General features: G+C 53.0%; 1 protein-coding gene across 1 annotated transcript in view; it reads right to left on the bottom strand.

Moving 5' to 3' along the window:
* EMX1 (empty spiracles homeobox 1) overlaps positions 1-7,250 on the bottom strand; it is an 82,965-nt gene extending 75,715 nt beyond the window's left edge. Inside the window, exon 1 of the mRNA XM_077279817.1 lies at positions 6,670-7,250. Within this exon, the coding sequence (XP_077135932.1) occupies positions 6,670-7,009 (340 nt within the window). The 5' untranslated portion in view covers positions 7,010-7,250. The remainder of the gene's footprint in view (positions 1-6,669) is intronic.
* Positions 7,251-12,384: the final 5,134 nt, after the last annotated feature.

The raw sequence follows: 12,384 nt of genomic DNA on the forward strand, positions 1-12,384 counted from the left end.
ATCTATCTATTATCTGTTATCTGTGTATTATCTCTCTATTATCTATCTATAATCTATTTATCTATCTATGTATTTATTATATATTATCTATCTATTATCTATCTATGTATTTATTATATATTATCTATCTATTATATATCTATATATTATCTATTATCTGTTTATCTATCTATTATCTATCTATTATCTATTTATTATCTATTATCAATCTCTCTACTTTTCCTGCCCTCCCTCCCTGTTTTCTTGCTGTGACTTTCCATTTTCCCCTTTCCCTGTGATTATATTTAGCGCTGAGTTACTTCCCATACAATTATTATTATTATTATTATTATTATGTCCCGCACGGTGTGATTATTGCAGACGGCTGCACAGACCCCACATGTCCCGCCCGGTGCTGTGGATGTCGGTGTGTGCCGGGTATTTCGAGCCTTTATGTTGGGTACAGCAGAGATGTGATCGGGCAGAGCTGTGTAATCAGTATGTGCTGCCTGTGCACCCAGGCTCCAGGATGTAATCGTCCTATATACATGATGTCATGGTTATATACAGTCCATACACATGTATATTATTGAATGATAACATATAGAGTTAGTATATAGGATGCCATGGCTACATATACATAATAGAATACTTACATATGGCTTTTTACACATATATGTAGATATTTAATGGTTACATATAGGCTACTATATCCATGACGTAACGAATCCATATAATATATATATAATGTAATTGTTACATATAGTATTTGTGTTACGATTTAACAAATGGAAAACTTCTGGAAGTTGTGAATCTTGTCTTTAAGTTTGGTCATATAATGTCAGGGGTCTGGTGAGTAATATGGGGGCCCAACACGAGCACTAAGCAGCCTGTATACCATATATACAATATATACATGTGACATGTACTAGCAGTATGATCAGGGTGTATAGATGTCAGTGTGCAGCTACTATACCTGGGCTGCTTGTGTTTAGTATATTGCTGTGTGTATATATATATCTATATATATATATATATATATATATATATATACACATACACACACATATATATATCTATCTATCCAAAGACATACTGATGGGGAATGTAGATTGTGAGCCCATCGGGGACAGCGATGATAATGTGTGCAAACTGTAAAGCGCTGCAGAATATGTGGGCGCTATATAAAAATAAAGATGATTATTATTATATCTATTCCTCTGCATATGTGCATCTTTAGTTTGTGGGCGAGTGTATCTGCCTTGTATTTATTTGATATATCTCTGTATATAGATTTGTATAAGTGTCTCCTGTACTTAGTGTATATATATATATATACACACATTGCTTGTGTGCAGTACATTGCTGTGTATAGCCTTCCTTGTTGGACTGTAGGTTCCTGTCTAGATTACTGTAACCTCTGCCTGGTTTGGCCGGAATCCCTGCTGGGAACTTCTTACATTTCTATGTATTATCTGATGAAGCTGTATTTAGTGCTTTGCTTTCCATGCCTTATCCTGACTCGTTATACTGGTTGGGTGTATGGTGTGTGACTGTTGTCCTCCAGTGTCTGTGCAGCCTGGATGATGCTGGTGGAGGAGAAATGTGCAGCCTGGATGATGCTGGTGGTGGGGACATGTGCAGCCTGGATGATGCTGGTGGTGGGGAAATGTGCAGCCTGGATGATGCTGGTGGAGGAGAAATGTGCAGCCTGGATGATGCTGGTGGAGGAGAAATGTGCAGCCTGGATGATGCTGGTGGAGGGGAAATGTGCAGCCTGGATGATGCTGGTGGTGGAGAAATGTGCAGCCTGGATGATGCTGGTGGTGGAAAAATGTGCAGCCTGGATGATGCTGGTGGTGGAAAAATGTGCAGCCTGGATGATGCTGGTGGAGGAGAAATGTGCAGCCTGGATGATGCTGGTGGTGGGGAAATGTGCAGCCTGGATGATGCTGGTGGTGGGGAAATGTGCAGCCTGGATGATGCTGGTGGAGGAGAAATGTGCAGCCTGGATGATGCTGGTGGTGGGGAAATGTGCAGCCTGGATGATGCTGGTGGTGGGGAAATGTGCAGCCTGGATGATGCTGGTGGTGGGGAAATGTGCAGCCTGGATGATGCTGGTGGTGGGGAAATGTGCAGCCTGGATGATGCTGGTGGTGGGGAAATGTGCAGCCTGGATGATGCTGGTGGTGGGGAAATGTGCAGCCTGGATGATGCTGGTGGTGGGGAAATGTGCAGCCTGGATGATGCTGGTGGTGGGGAAATGTGCAGCCTGGATGATGCTGGTGGTGGGGAAATGTGCAGCCTGGATGATGCTGGTGGTGGGGAAATGTGCAGCCTGGATGATGCTGGTGGAGGAGAAATGTGCAGCCTGGATGATGCTGGTGGTGGGGAAATGTGCAGCCTGGATGATGCTGGTGGTGGGGAAATGTGCAGCCTGGATGATGCTGGTGGTGGGGAAATGTGCAGCCTGGATGATGCTGGTGGTGGGGAAATGTGCAGCCTGGATGATGCTGGTGGTGGAGAAATGTGCAGCCTGGATGATGCTGGTGGTGGGGAAATGTGCAGCCTGGATGATGCTGGTGGTGGGGAAATGTGCAGCCTGGATGATGCTGGTGGTGGGGAAATGTGCAGCCTGGATGATGCTGGTGGTGGGGAAATGTGCAGCCTGGATGATGCTGGTGGTGGGGAAATGTGTAGCCTGTATGATGCTGGTGGTGGAAAAATGTGCAGCCTGGATGATGCTGGTGGAGGAGAAATGTGCAGCCTGGATGATGCTGGTGGTGGGGAAATGTGCAGCCTGGATGATGATGCTGGTGGTGGGGAAATGTGCAGCCTGGATGATGCTGGTGGTGGGGAAATGTGCAGCCCGGATGATGCTGGTGGAGGAGAAATGTGCAGCCTGGATGATGCTGGTGGTGGAGAAATGTGCAGCCTGGATGATGCTGGTGGTGGGGAAATGTGCAGCCTGGACGATGCTGGTGGTGGAGAAATGTGCAGCCTGGACGATGCTGGTGGTGGGAAAATGTGCAGCCTGGACGATGCTGGTGGTGGGGAAATGTGCAGCCTGGACGATGCTGGTGGTGGGGAAATGTGCAGCCTGGACGATGCTGGTGGTGGGGAAATGTGCAGCCTGGATGATGCTGGTGGTGGGGAAATGTGCAGCCTGGATGATGCTGGTGGTGGGGAAATGTGCAGCCTGGATGATGCTGGGGGTGGAGAAATGTGCAGCCTGGATGATGCTGGTGGTGGGGAAATGTGCAGCCTGGATGATGCTGGTGGTGGAGAAATGTGCAGCCTGGATGATGATGGGGTGTACAGTATATACAGATATCACTGTATGTGGGGTGTACAGTATATACAGATATCACTGTATGTGGGGTGTACAGTATATACAGATATCACTGTATGTGGGGTGTACAGTATATACAGATATCACTATATGTGGGGTGTACAGTATATACAGATATCACTGTATGTGGGGTGTACAGTATATACAGATATCACTGTATGTGGGGTGTACAGTATATACAGATATCTCTGTATGTGGGGTGTACAGTATATACAGATATCACTGTATGTGGGGTGTACAGTATATACAGATATCTCTGTATGTGGGGTGTACAGTATATACAGGTATCACTGTATGTGGGGTGTACAGTATATACAGATATCACTATATGTGGGGTGTACAGTATATACAGATATCACTGTATGTGGGGTGTACAGTATATACAGATATCTCTGTATGTGGGGTGTACAGTATATACAGATATCACTGTATGTGGGGTGTACAGTATATACAGATATCTCTGTATGTGGGGTGTACAGTATATACAGATATCTCTGTATGTAGGGTGTACAGTATATACAGATATCACTATATGTGGGGTGTACAGTATATACAGATATCACTGTATGTGGGGTGTACAGTATATACAGATATCACTGTATGTGGGGTGTACAGTATATACAGATATCACTGTATGTGGGGTGTACAGTATATACAGATATCACTATATGTGGGGTGTACAGTATATACAGATATCACTGTATATGGGGTGTACAGTATATACAGATATCACTGTATATGGGGTGTACAGTATATACAGATATCACTGTATATGGGGTGTACAGTATATACAGATATCACTGTATATGGGGTGTACAGTATATACAGATATCACTGTATATGGGGTGTACAGTATATACAGATATCACTGTATGTGGGGTGTACAGTATATACAGATATCACTATATGTGGGGTGTACAGTATATACAGATATCACTATATGTGGGGTGTACAGTATATACAGATATCACTATATGTGGGGTGTACAGTATATACAGATATCTCTGTATGTAGGGTGTACAGTATATACAGATATCACTGTATATGGGGTGTACAGTGTATACAGATATCACTGTATGTGGGGTGTACAGTATATACAGATATCACTGTATGTGGGGTGTACAGTATATACAGATATCTCTGTATGTGGGGTGTACAGTATATACAGATATCACTGTATGTGGAGTATATAGTATATACAGATATCTCTGTATGTGGGGTGTACAGTATATACAGATATCACTGTATGTGGGGTGTACAGTATATACAGATATCACTGTATGTGGGGTGTACAGTATATACAGATATCACTATATGTGGGGTGTACAGTATATACAGATATCACTATATGTGGGGTGTACAGTATATACAGATATCACTATATGTGGGGTGTACAGTATATACAGATATCAGTGTATGTGGAGTATATAGTATATACAGGTATCACTATATGGCACTGTATGTGGAGTGTACAGTATATATGTGGAGTATACAGTATATATGTAGGGTATACAGTATATATGTGGGGTATAAAGTATATATGTGGAGTATACAGTATATATGTGGAGTATACAGTATATATGTGCAGTATATATGTGGTATGTGGGGTGTACAGTATATACAGATATCACTATATGTGGGGTGTACAGTATATATAGATATCTCTGTATGTGGGGTGTACAGTATATACAGATATCAGTGTATGTGGAGTATATAGTATATACAGGTATCACTATATGGCACTGTATGTGGAGTGTACAGTATATATGTAGGGTATACAGTATATATGTGGGGTATAAAGTATATATGTGGAGTATACAGTATATATGTGCAGTATACAGTATATACGGTATGTGGGGTATACAGTATATATGTGGGGTATACGGTATACATGTGGGGTATACAGTATATATGTGGGGTATACAGTATATATGTGGGGTATACAGTATATATGTGGGGTATACGGTATATATGTGGGGTATACAGTATATACGGTATGTAGGGTATACAGTATATATGTGGGGTATATGGTATATATGTGGGGTATACGGTATATATGTGGGGTATACAGTATATATGTGGGGTATACAGTATATATATGTGGGGTATACGGTATATATGTGGGGTATACGGTATATATATGTGGGGTATACGGTATATATATGTGGGGTATGCAGTATATATGTGGGGTATACGGTATATATGTGGGGTATACAGTATATATATGTGGGGTATACAGTATATAAGTGGAGTATACAGTATAAATGTGGAGTATACAGTATATACAGCGGACACACGGCAGACCCTGACACGTTCGGTGATGCCTCGGCTCTCGGTGGCCCTGGCGTTAGTCCCCCCCAGCATTAGTCCCCGCCGGCATTAGTCCCCGCCGGCATTAGTCCCCCCCGGCATTAGTCCCCCCCGGCATTAGTCCCCCCCCGGCATTAGTCCCGCCGGCATTAGTCCCCCCGGCATTAGTCCCCCCCGGCATTAGTCCCCCCCGGCATTAGTCCCCCCCGGCATTAGTCCCCGCCGGCATTAGTCCCCCCCGGCATTAGTCCCCCCCGGCATTAGTCCTCCCCGGCATTAGTCCCCGCCGGCATTAGTCCCCGCCGGCATTAGTCCCCCCCGGCATTAGTCCCCCCCGGCATTAGTCCCCCCCGGCATTAGTCCCCGCCGGCATTAGTCCCCCCCGGCATTAGTCCCCGCCGGCATTAGTCCCCGCCGGCATTAGTCCCCCCCGGCATTAGTCCCCGCCGGCATTAGTCCCCCCCGGCATTAGTCCCCCCCGGCATTAGTCCCCGCCGGCATTAGTCCCCGCCGGCATTAGTCCCCCCCGGCATTAGTCCCCCCCGGCATTAGTCCCCCCGGCATAAGTCCCCCCCGGCATTAGTCCCCCCCCGGCATAAGTCCCCCCCGGCATAAGTCCCCCCCGGCATTAGTCCCCCCCCGGCATTAGTCCCCCCGGCATTAGTCCCCCCCGCATTAGTCCCCGCCGGCATTAGTCCCCGCCGGCATTAGTCCCCCCGGCATTAGTCCCCGCCGGCATTACTCCCCGCCGGCATTAGTCCCCCCCGGCATTAGTCCCCCCCGGCATTAGTCCCCCCGGCATTAGTCCCCCCCGGCATTAGTCCCCCCCGGCATTAGTCCCCCCGGCATTAGTCCCCCGCCGGCATTAGTCCCCCCGGCATTAGTCCCCCCCGGCATTAGTCCCCCCCGGCATTAGTCCCCCCGGCATTAGTCCCCCGCCGGCATTAGTCCCCCCGGCATTAGTCCCCGCCGGCATTACTCCCCGCCGGCATTAGTCCCCGCACACGGCACCGGGCGCAGGACGTTACCTTGGAATCTGTGCGGGAAGAACCTGTTCCTCAGCACCCAGGGGTAGAAGTTCAGCGGGTCCCGGTGCTGGGCGCCGTAGAAGGAGTGCGGGTGCTGGTGCAGGTGCTGGGGGTGCACGGTCAGGGGCGGGTGGGCGACCGCCGCCTCCGGGAACACCAGCTCCGGGCTCGGGTACAGGGAGCGCCCCGCGGGGCTGGGGAAGCCGCTGACGAAGGCCTCGGCCGCGGAGCCGGGGTAGGTGAGCGCGGTGGGTCGCAGCGGCTCCTCGGAGGTCAGGTGCGTGTCCTTGGCCACTAAGGACTCGATAGTGAAGCAGCGCTTCCCGGCGGGCTGGAACATGGCGCCCAGCGCTGGAGGCTCCGCTCCGGCTCCTCAGGGGTCAGCCCGGCCCCAGCCCCCCAAATCCAGGCGCAGGGGCTCCTCAGCTGCACACTTCTGCATCCATGCACCTGCTGCCTCCCCGGGCTCCTCCACACAAGTCTCCTGGAGGGGGTGAGCGGTCACCTGTCCGGGGCTCCGCCGCCTCCTCACCTGCCGCACTGATGGTGCTGATCGGCCCCCAACTACTCAACTTCTGAGAGGTGGAGGCGGCTGCAGGGGTCTGCATGACTGCTGCCCCGCCCACCTCATGAATCATGCATGAGGGGAGGGCTCCCAACTGGATTAACTCCTAATCCCCCGAGCTGGAGGCACAAATCTCCGCACTGTCCCATGGCCACGAGCGGGGGCTGCTCACATGTGCAGGTGTGATCACACAGGGGTGTCAGAGGGTGAGGGGATGGCCCCCTATATACAGGGGTGACTGGTGTCAGAGGGTGAGGGGATGGCCCCCTATATACAGGGGTGACTGGTGTCAGAGGGTGAGGGGATGGCCCCCTATATACAGGGGTGACTGGTGTCAGAGGGTGAGGGGATGGCCCCCTATATACAGCGGTGACTGGTGTCAGAGGGTGAGAGGATGGCCCCCTATATACAGGGGTGACTGGTGTCAGAGGGTGAGGGGCTGGCCCCCTATATACAGGGGTGACTGGTGTCAGAGGCTGAGGGGATGGGGATGGCCCCCTATATACAGGGGTGACTGGTGTCAGAGGGTGAGGGGATGGCCCCCTATATACAGGGGTGACTGGTGTCAGAGGGTGAGGGGCTGGCCCCCTATATACAGGGGTGACTGGTGTCAGAGGGTGAGGGGCTGGCCCCCTATATACAGGGGTGACTGGTGTCAGAGGGTGAGGGGATGTCCCCTATATACAGGGGTGACTGGTGTCAGAGGGTGAGGGGATGGCCCCCTATATACAGGGGTGACTGGTGTCAGAGGGTGAGGGGATGGCCCCCTATATACAGGGGTGACTGGTGTCAGAGGGGCTGGGGATGGCCCCCTATATACAGGGGTGACTGGTGTCAGAGGCTGAGGGGATGGCCCCCTATATACAGGGGTGACTGGTGTCAGAGGGTGAGGGGATGGCCCCCTATATACAGGGGTGACTGGTGTCAGAGGGGCTGGGGATGGCCCCCTATATACAGGGGTGACTGGTGTCAGAGGCTGAGGGGATGGCCCCCTATATACAGGGGTGACTGGTGTCAGAGGGTGAGGGGATGGCCCCCTATATACAGGGGTGACTGGTGTCAGAGGGTGAGGGGATGGCCCCCTATATACAGGGGTGACTGGTGTCAGAGGGTGAGGGGATGGGGATGGCCCCCTATATACAGGGGTGACTGGTGTCAGAGGGTGAGGGGCTGGCCCCCTATATACAGGGGTGACTGGTGTCAGAGGGTGAGGAGATGGCCCCCTATATACAGGGGTGACTGGTGTCAGAGGGTGAGGGGATGGCCCCCTATATACAGGGGTGACTGGTGTCAGAGGGTGAGGGGATGGCCCCCTATATACAGGGGTGACTGGTGTCAGAGGGTGAGGGGATGGCCCCCTATATACAGGGGTGACTGGTGTCAGAGGGTGAGGGGATGGCCCCCTATATACAGCGGTGACTGGTGTCAGAGGGTGAGGGGATGGGGATGGCCCCCTATATACAGGGGTGACTGGTGTCAGAGGGTGAGGGGCTGGCCCCCTATATACAGGGGTGACTGGTGTCAGAGGGTGAGGGGCTGGCCCCCTATATACAGGGGTGACTGGTGTCAGAGGGTGAGGGGATGGCCCCCTATATACAGGGGTGACTGGTGTCAGAGGGTGAGGGGCTGGCCCCCTATATACAGGGGTGACTGGTGTCAGAGGGTGAGGGGATGGCCCCCTATATACAGGGGTGACTGGTGTCAGGGGGTGAGGGGATGTCCCCTATATACAGGGGTGACTGGTGTCAGAGGGTGAGGGGATGGCCCCCTATATACAGGGGTGACTGGTGTCAGAGGGTGAGGGGATGGCCCCCTATATACAGGGGTGACTGGTGTCAGAGGGTGAGGGGATGGCCCCCTATATACAGGGGTGACTGGTGTCAGAGGGTGAGGGGATGGCCCCCTATATACAGGGGTGACTGGTGTCAGGGGGTGAGGGGATGGCCCCCTATATACAGGGGTGACTGGTGTCAGAGGGTGAGGGGATGGCCCCCTATATACAGGGGTGACTGGTGTCAGAGGGTGAGGGGATGGCCCCCTATATACAGGGGTGACTGGTGTCAGAGGGTGAGGGGATGGCCCCCTATATACAGGGGTGACTGGTGTCAGAGGGTGAGGGGATGGCCCCCTATATACAGGGGTGACTGGTGTCAGGGGGTGAGGGGATGGCCCCCTATATACAGGGGTGACTGGTGTCAGAGGGTGAGGGGATGGCCCCCTATATACAGGGGTGACTGGTGTCAGAGGGTGAGGGGATGGCCCCCTATATACAGGGGTGACTGGTGTCAGAGGGTGAGGGGATGGCCCCCTATATACAGGGGTGACTGGTGTCAGAGGGTGAGGGGATGGCCCCCTATATACAGGGGTGACTGGTGTCAGAGGGTGAGGGGATGGCCCCCTATATACAGGGGTGACTGGTGTCAGGGGGTGAGGGGATGGCCCCCTATATACAGGGGTGACTGGTGTCAGAGGGTGAGGGGATGGCCCCCTATATACAGGGGTGACTGGTGTCAGAGGGTGAGGGGCTGGCCCCCTATATACAGGGGTGACTGGTGTCAGAGGGTGAGGGGATGGCCCCCTATATACAGGGGTGACTGGTGTCAGAGGGTGAGGGGATGGCCCCCTATATACAGGGGTGACTGGTGTCAGGGGGTGAGGGGATGGCCCCCTATATACAGGGGTGACTGGTGTCAGAGGGTGAGGGGATGGCCCCCTATATACAGGGGTGACTGGTGTCAGAGGGTGAGGGGATGGCCCCCTATATACAGGGGTGACTGGTGTCAGGGGGTGAGGGGCTGGGGATGGCCCCCTATATACAGGGGTGACTGGTGTCAGGGGGTGAGGGGCTGGGGTGCAGGCTGCATATAAGGAATGGCCCCCTATTTACAGGGGTGACTGGTGTCAGAGGGTGAGGGGCTGGGGATGGCCCCCAATATACAGGGGTGACTGGTGTCAGAGGGTGAGGGGCTGGGGATGGCCCCCTATATACAGGGGTGACTGGTGTCAGAGGGTGAGGGGATGGCCCCCTATATACAGGGGTGACTGGTGTCAGGGGGTGAGGGGCTGGGGTGCAGGCTGCATATAAGGAATGGCCCCTATATACAGGGGTGACTGGTATCAGAGGGTGAGGGGCTGGGGTGCAGGCTGCATATAAGGAATGGCCCCCTATATACAGGGGTGACTGGTGTCAGAGGGTGAGGGGCTGGGGATGGCCCCCAATATACAGGGGTGACTGGTGTCAGAGGGTGAGGGGCTGGGGATGGCCCCCTATATACAGGGGTGACTGGTGTCAGAGAGTGAGGGGATGGCCCCCTATATACAGGGGTGACTGGTGTCAGGGGGTGAGGGGCTGGGGTGCAGGCTGCATATAAGGAATGGCCCCCTATATACAGGGGTGACTGGAGTCAGAGGGTGAGGGGCTGGGGTGCAGGCTGCATATAAGGAATGGCCCCCTATATACAGGGGTGACTGGTGTCAGAGGGTGAGGGGCTGGGGATGGCCCCCAATATACAGGGGTGACTGGTGTCAGAGGGTGAGGGGCTGGGGATGGCCCCCTATATACAGGGGTGACTGGTGTCAGAGGGTGAGGGGCTGGGGTGCAGGCTGCATATAAGGAATGGCCCCTATATACAGGGGTGACTGGTGTCAGAGGGTGAGGGGCTGGGGTGCAGGCTGCATATAAGGAATGGCCCCCTATATACAGGGGTGACTGGTGTCAGAGGGTGAGGGGCTGGCCCCCTATATACAGGGGTGACTGGTGCCAGCAGGTGAGGGGCTGGCCCCCTATATACAGGGGTGACTGGTGTCAGGGGGTGAGGGGCTGGGGTGCAGGCTACATATAAGGAATGGCCCCCTATATTCAGGGGTGACTGGAGTCAGAGGGTGAGGGGCTGGGGTGCAGGCTGCATATAAGGAATGGCCCCCTATATACAGGGGTGACTGGTGTCAGAGGGTGAGGGGCTGGCCCCCTATATACAGGGGTGACTGGTGTCAGCAGGTGAGGGGCTGGCCCCCTATATACAGGGGTGACTGGTGTCAGGGGGTGAGGGGCTGGGGATGGCCCCCTATATTCAGGGGTGACTGGAGTCAGAGGGTGAGGGGCTGGGGTGCAGGCTACATATAAGGAATGGCCCCCTATATTCAGGGGTGACTGGAGTCAGAGGGTGAGGGGCTGGGGTGCAGGCTGCATATAAGGAATGGCCCCTATATACAGGGGTGACTGGTGTCAGAGGGTGAGGGGTTGGGGTGCAGGCTGCATATAAGGAATGGCCCCCTATATTCAGGGGTGACTGGTGTCAGAGGGTGAGGGGCTGGGGTGCAGGCTACATATAAGGAATGGCCCCCTATATTCAGGGGTGACTGGAGTCAGAGGGTGAGGGGCTGGGGTGCAGGCTACATATAAGGAATGGCCCCCTATATTCAGGGGTGACTGGAGTCAGAGGGTGAGGGGCTGGGGTGCAGGCTACATATAAGGAATGGCCCCTATATACAGGGGTGACTGGTGTCAGAGGGTGAGGGGCTGGGGTGCAGGCTACATATAAGGAATGGCCCCCTATATTCAGGGGTGACTGGAGTCAGAGGGTGAGGGGCTGGGGTGCAGGCTACATATAAGGAATGGCCCCTATACACAGGGGTGACTGGAGTCAGAGGGTGAGGGGCTGGGGTGCAGGCTGCATATAAGGAATGGCCCCTATATACAGGGGTGACTGGTGTCAGAGGGCGAGGGGCTGGGGTGCAGGCTACATATAAGGAATGGCCCCTATATACAGGGGTGACTGGTGTCAGAGGGTGAGGAGCTGGGGTGCAGGCTACATGTAAGGAATGGCCCCCTATATACAGGGGTGACTGGAGTCAGCGGGTGAGGGGCTGGGGTGCAGGCTGCATATAAGGAATGGCCCCCTATATACAAGGGTGACTGGAGTCAGAGGGTGAGGGGCTGGGGTGCAGGCTGCATATAAGGAATGGCCCCCTATATACAGGGGTGACTGATGTCAGAGGGTGAGGGGCTGGGGTTCATGCTACATATAAGGAATGGCCCCTATATACAGGGGTGACTGGTATCAGAGGGTGAGGGGCTGGGGTGCAGGCTACATATAAGGAATGGCCCCTATACACAGGGGTGACTGGAGTCAGAGGGTGAGGGGCTGGGG

Source organism: Ranitomeya variabilis, chromosome 1 (genome assembly GCF_051348905.1).
Source record: "Ranitomeya variabilis isolate aRanVar5 chromosome 1, aRanVar5.hap1, whole genome shotgun sequence".
NCBI classification, from domain to species: Eukaryota; Metazoa; Chordata; class Amphibia; order Anura; family Dendrobatidae; genus Ranitomeya; species Ranitomeya variabilis.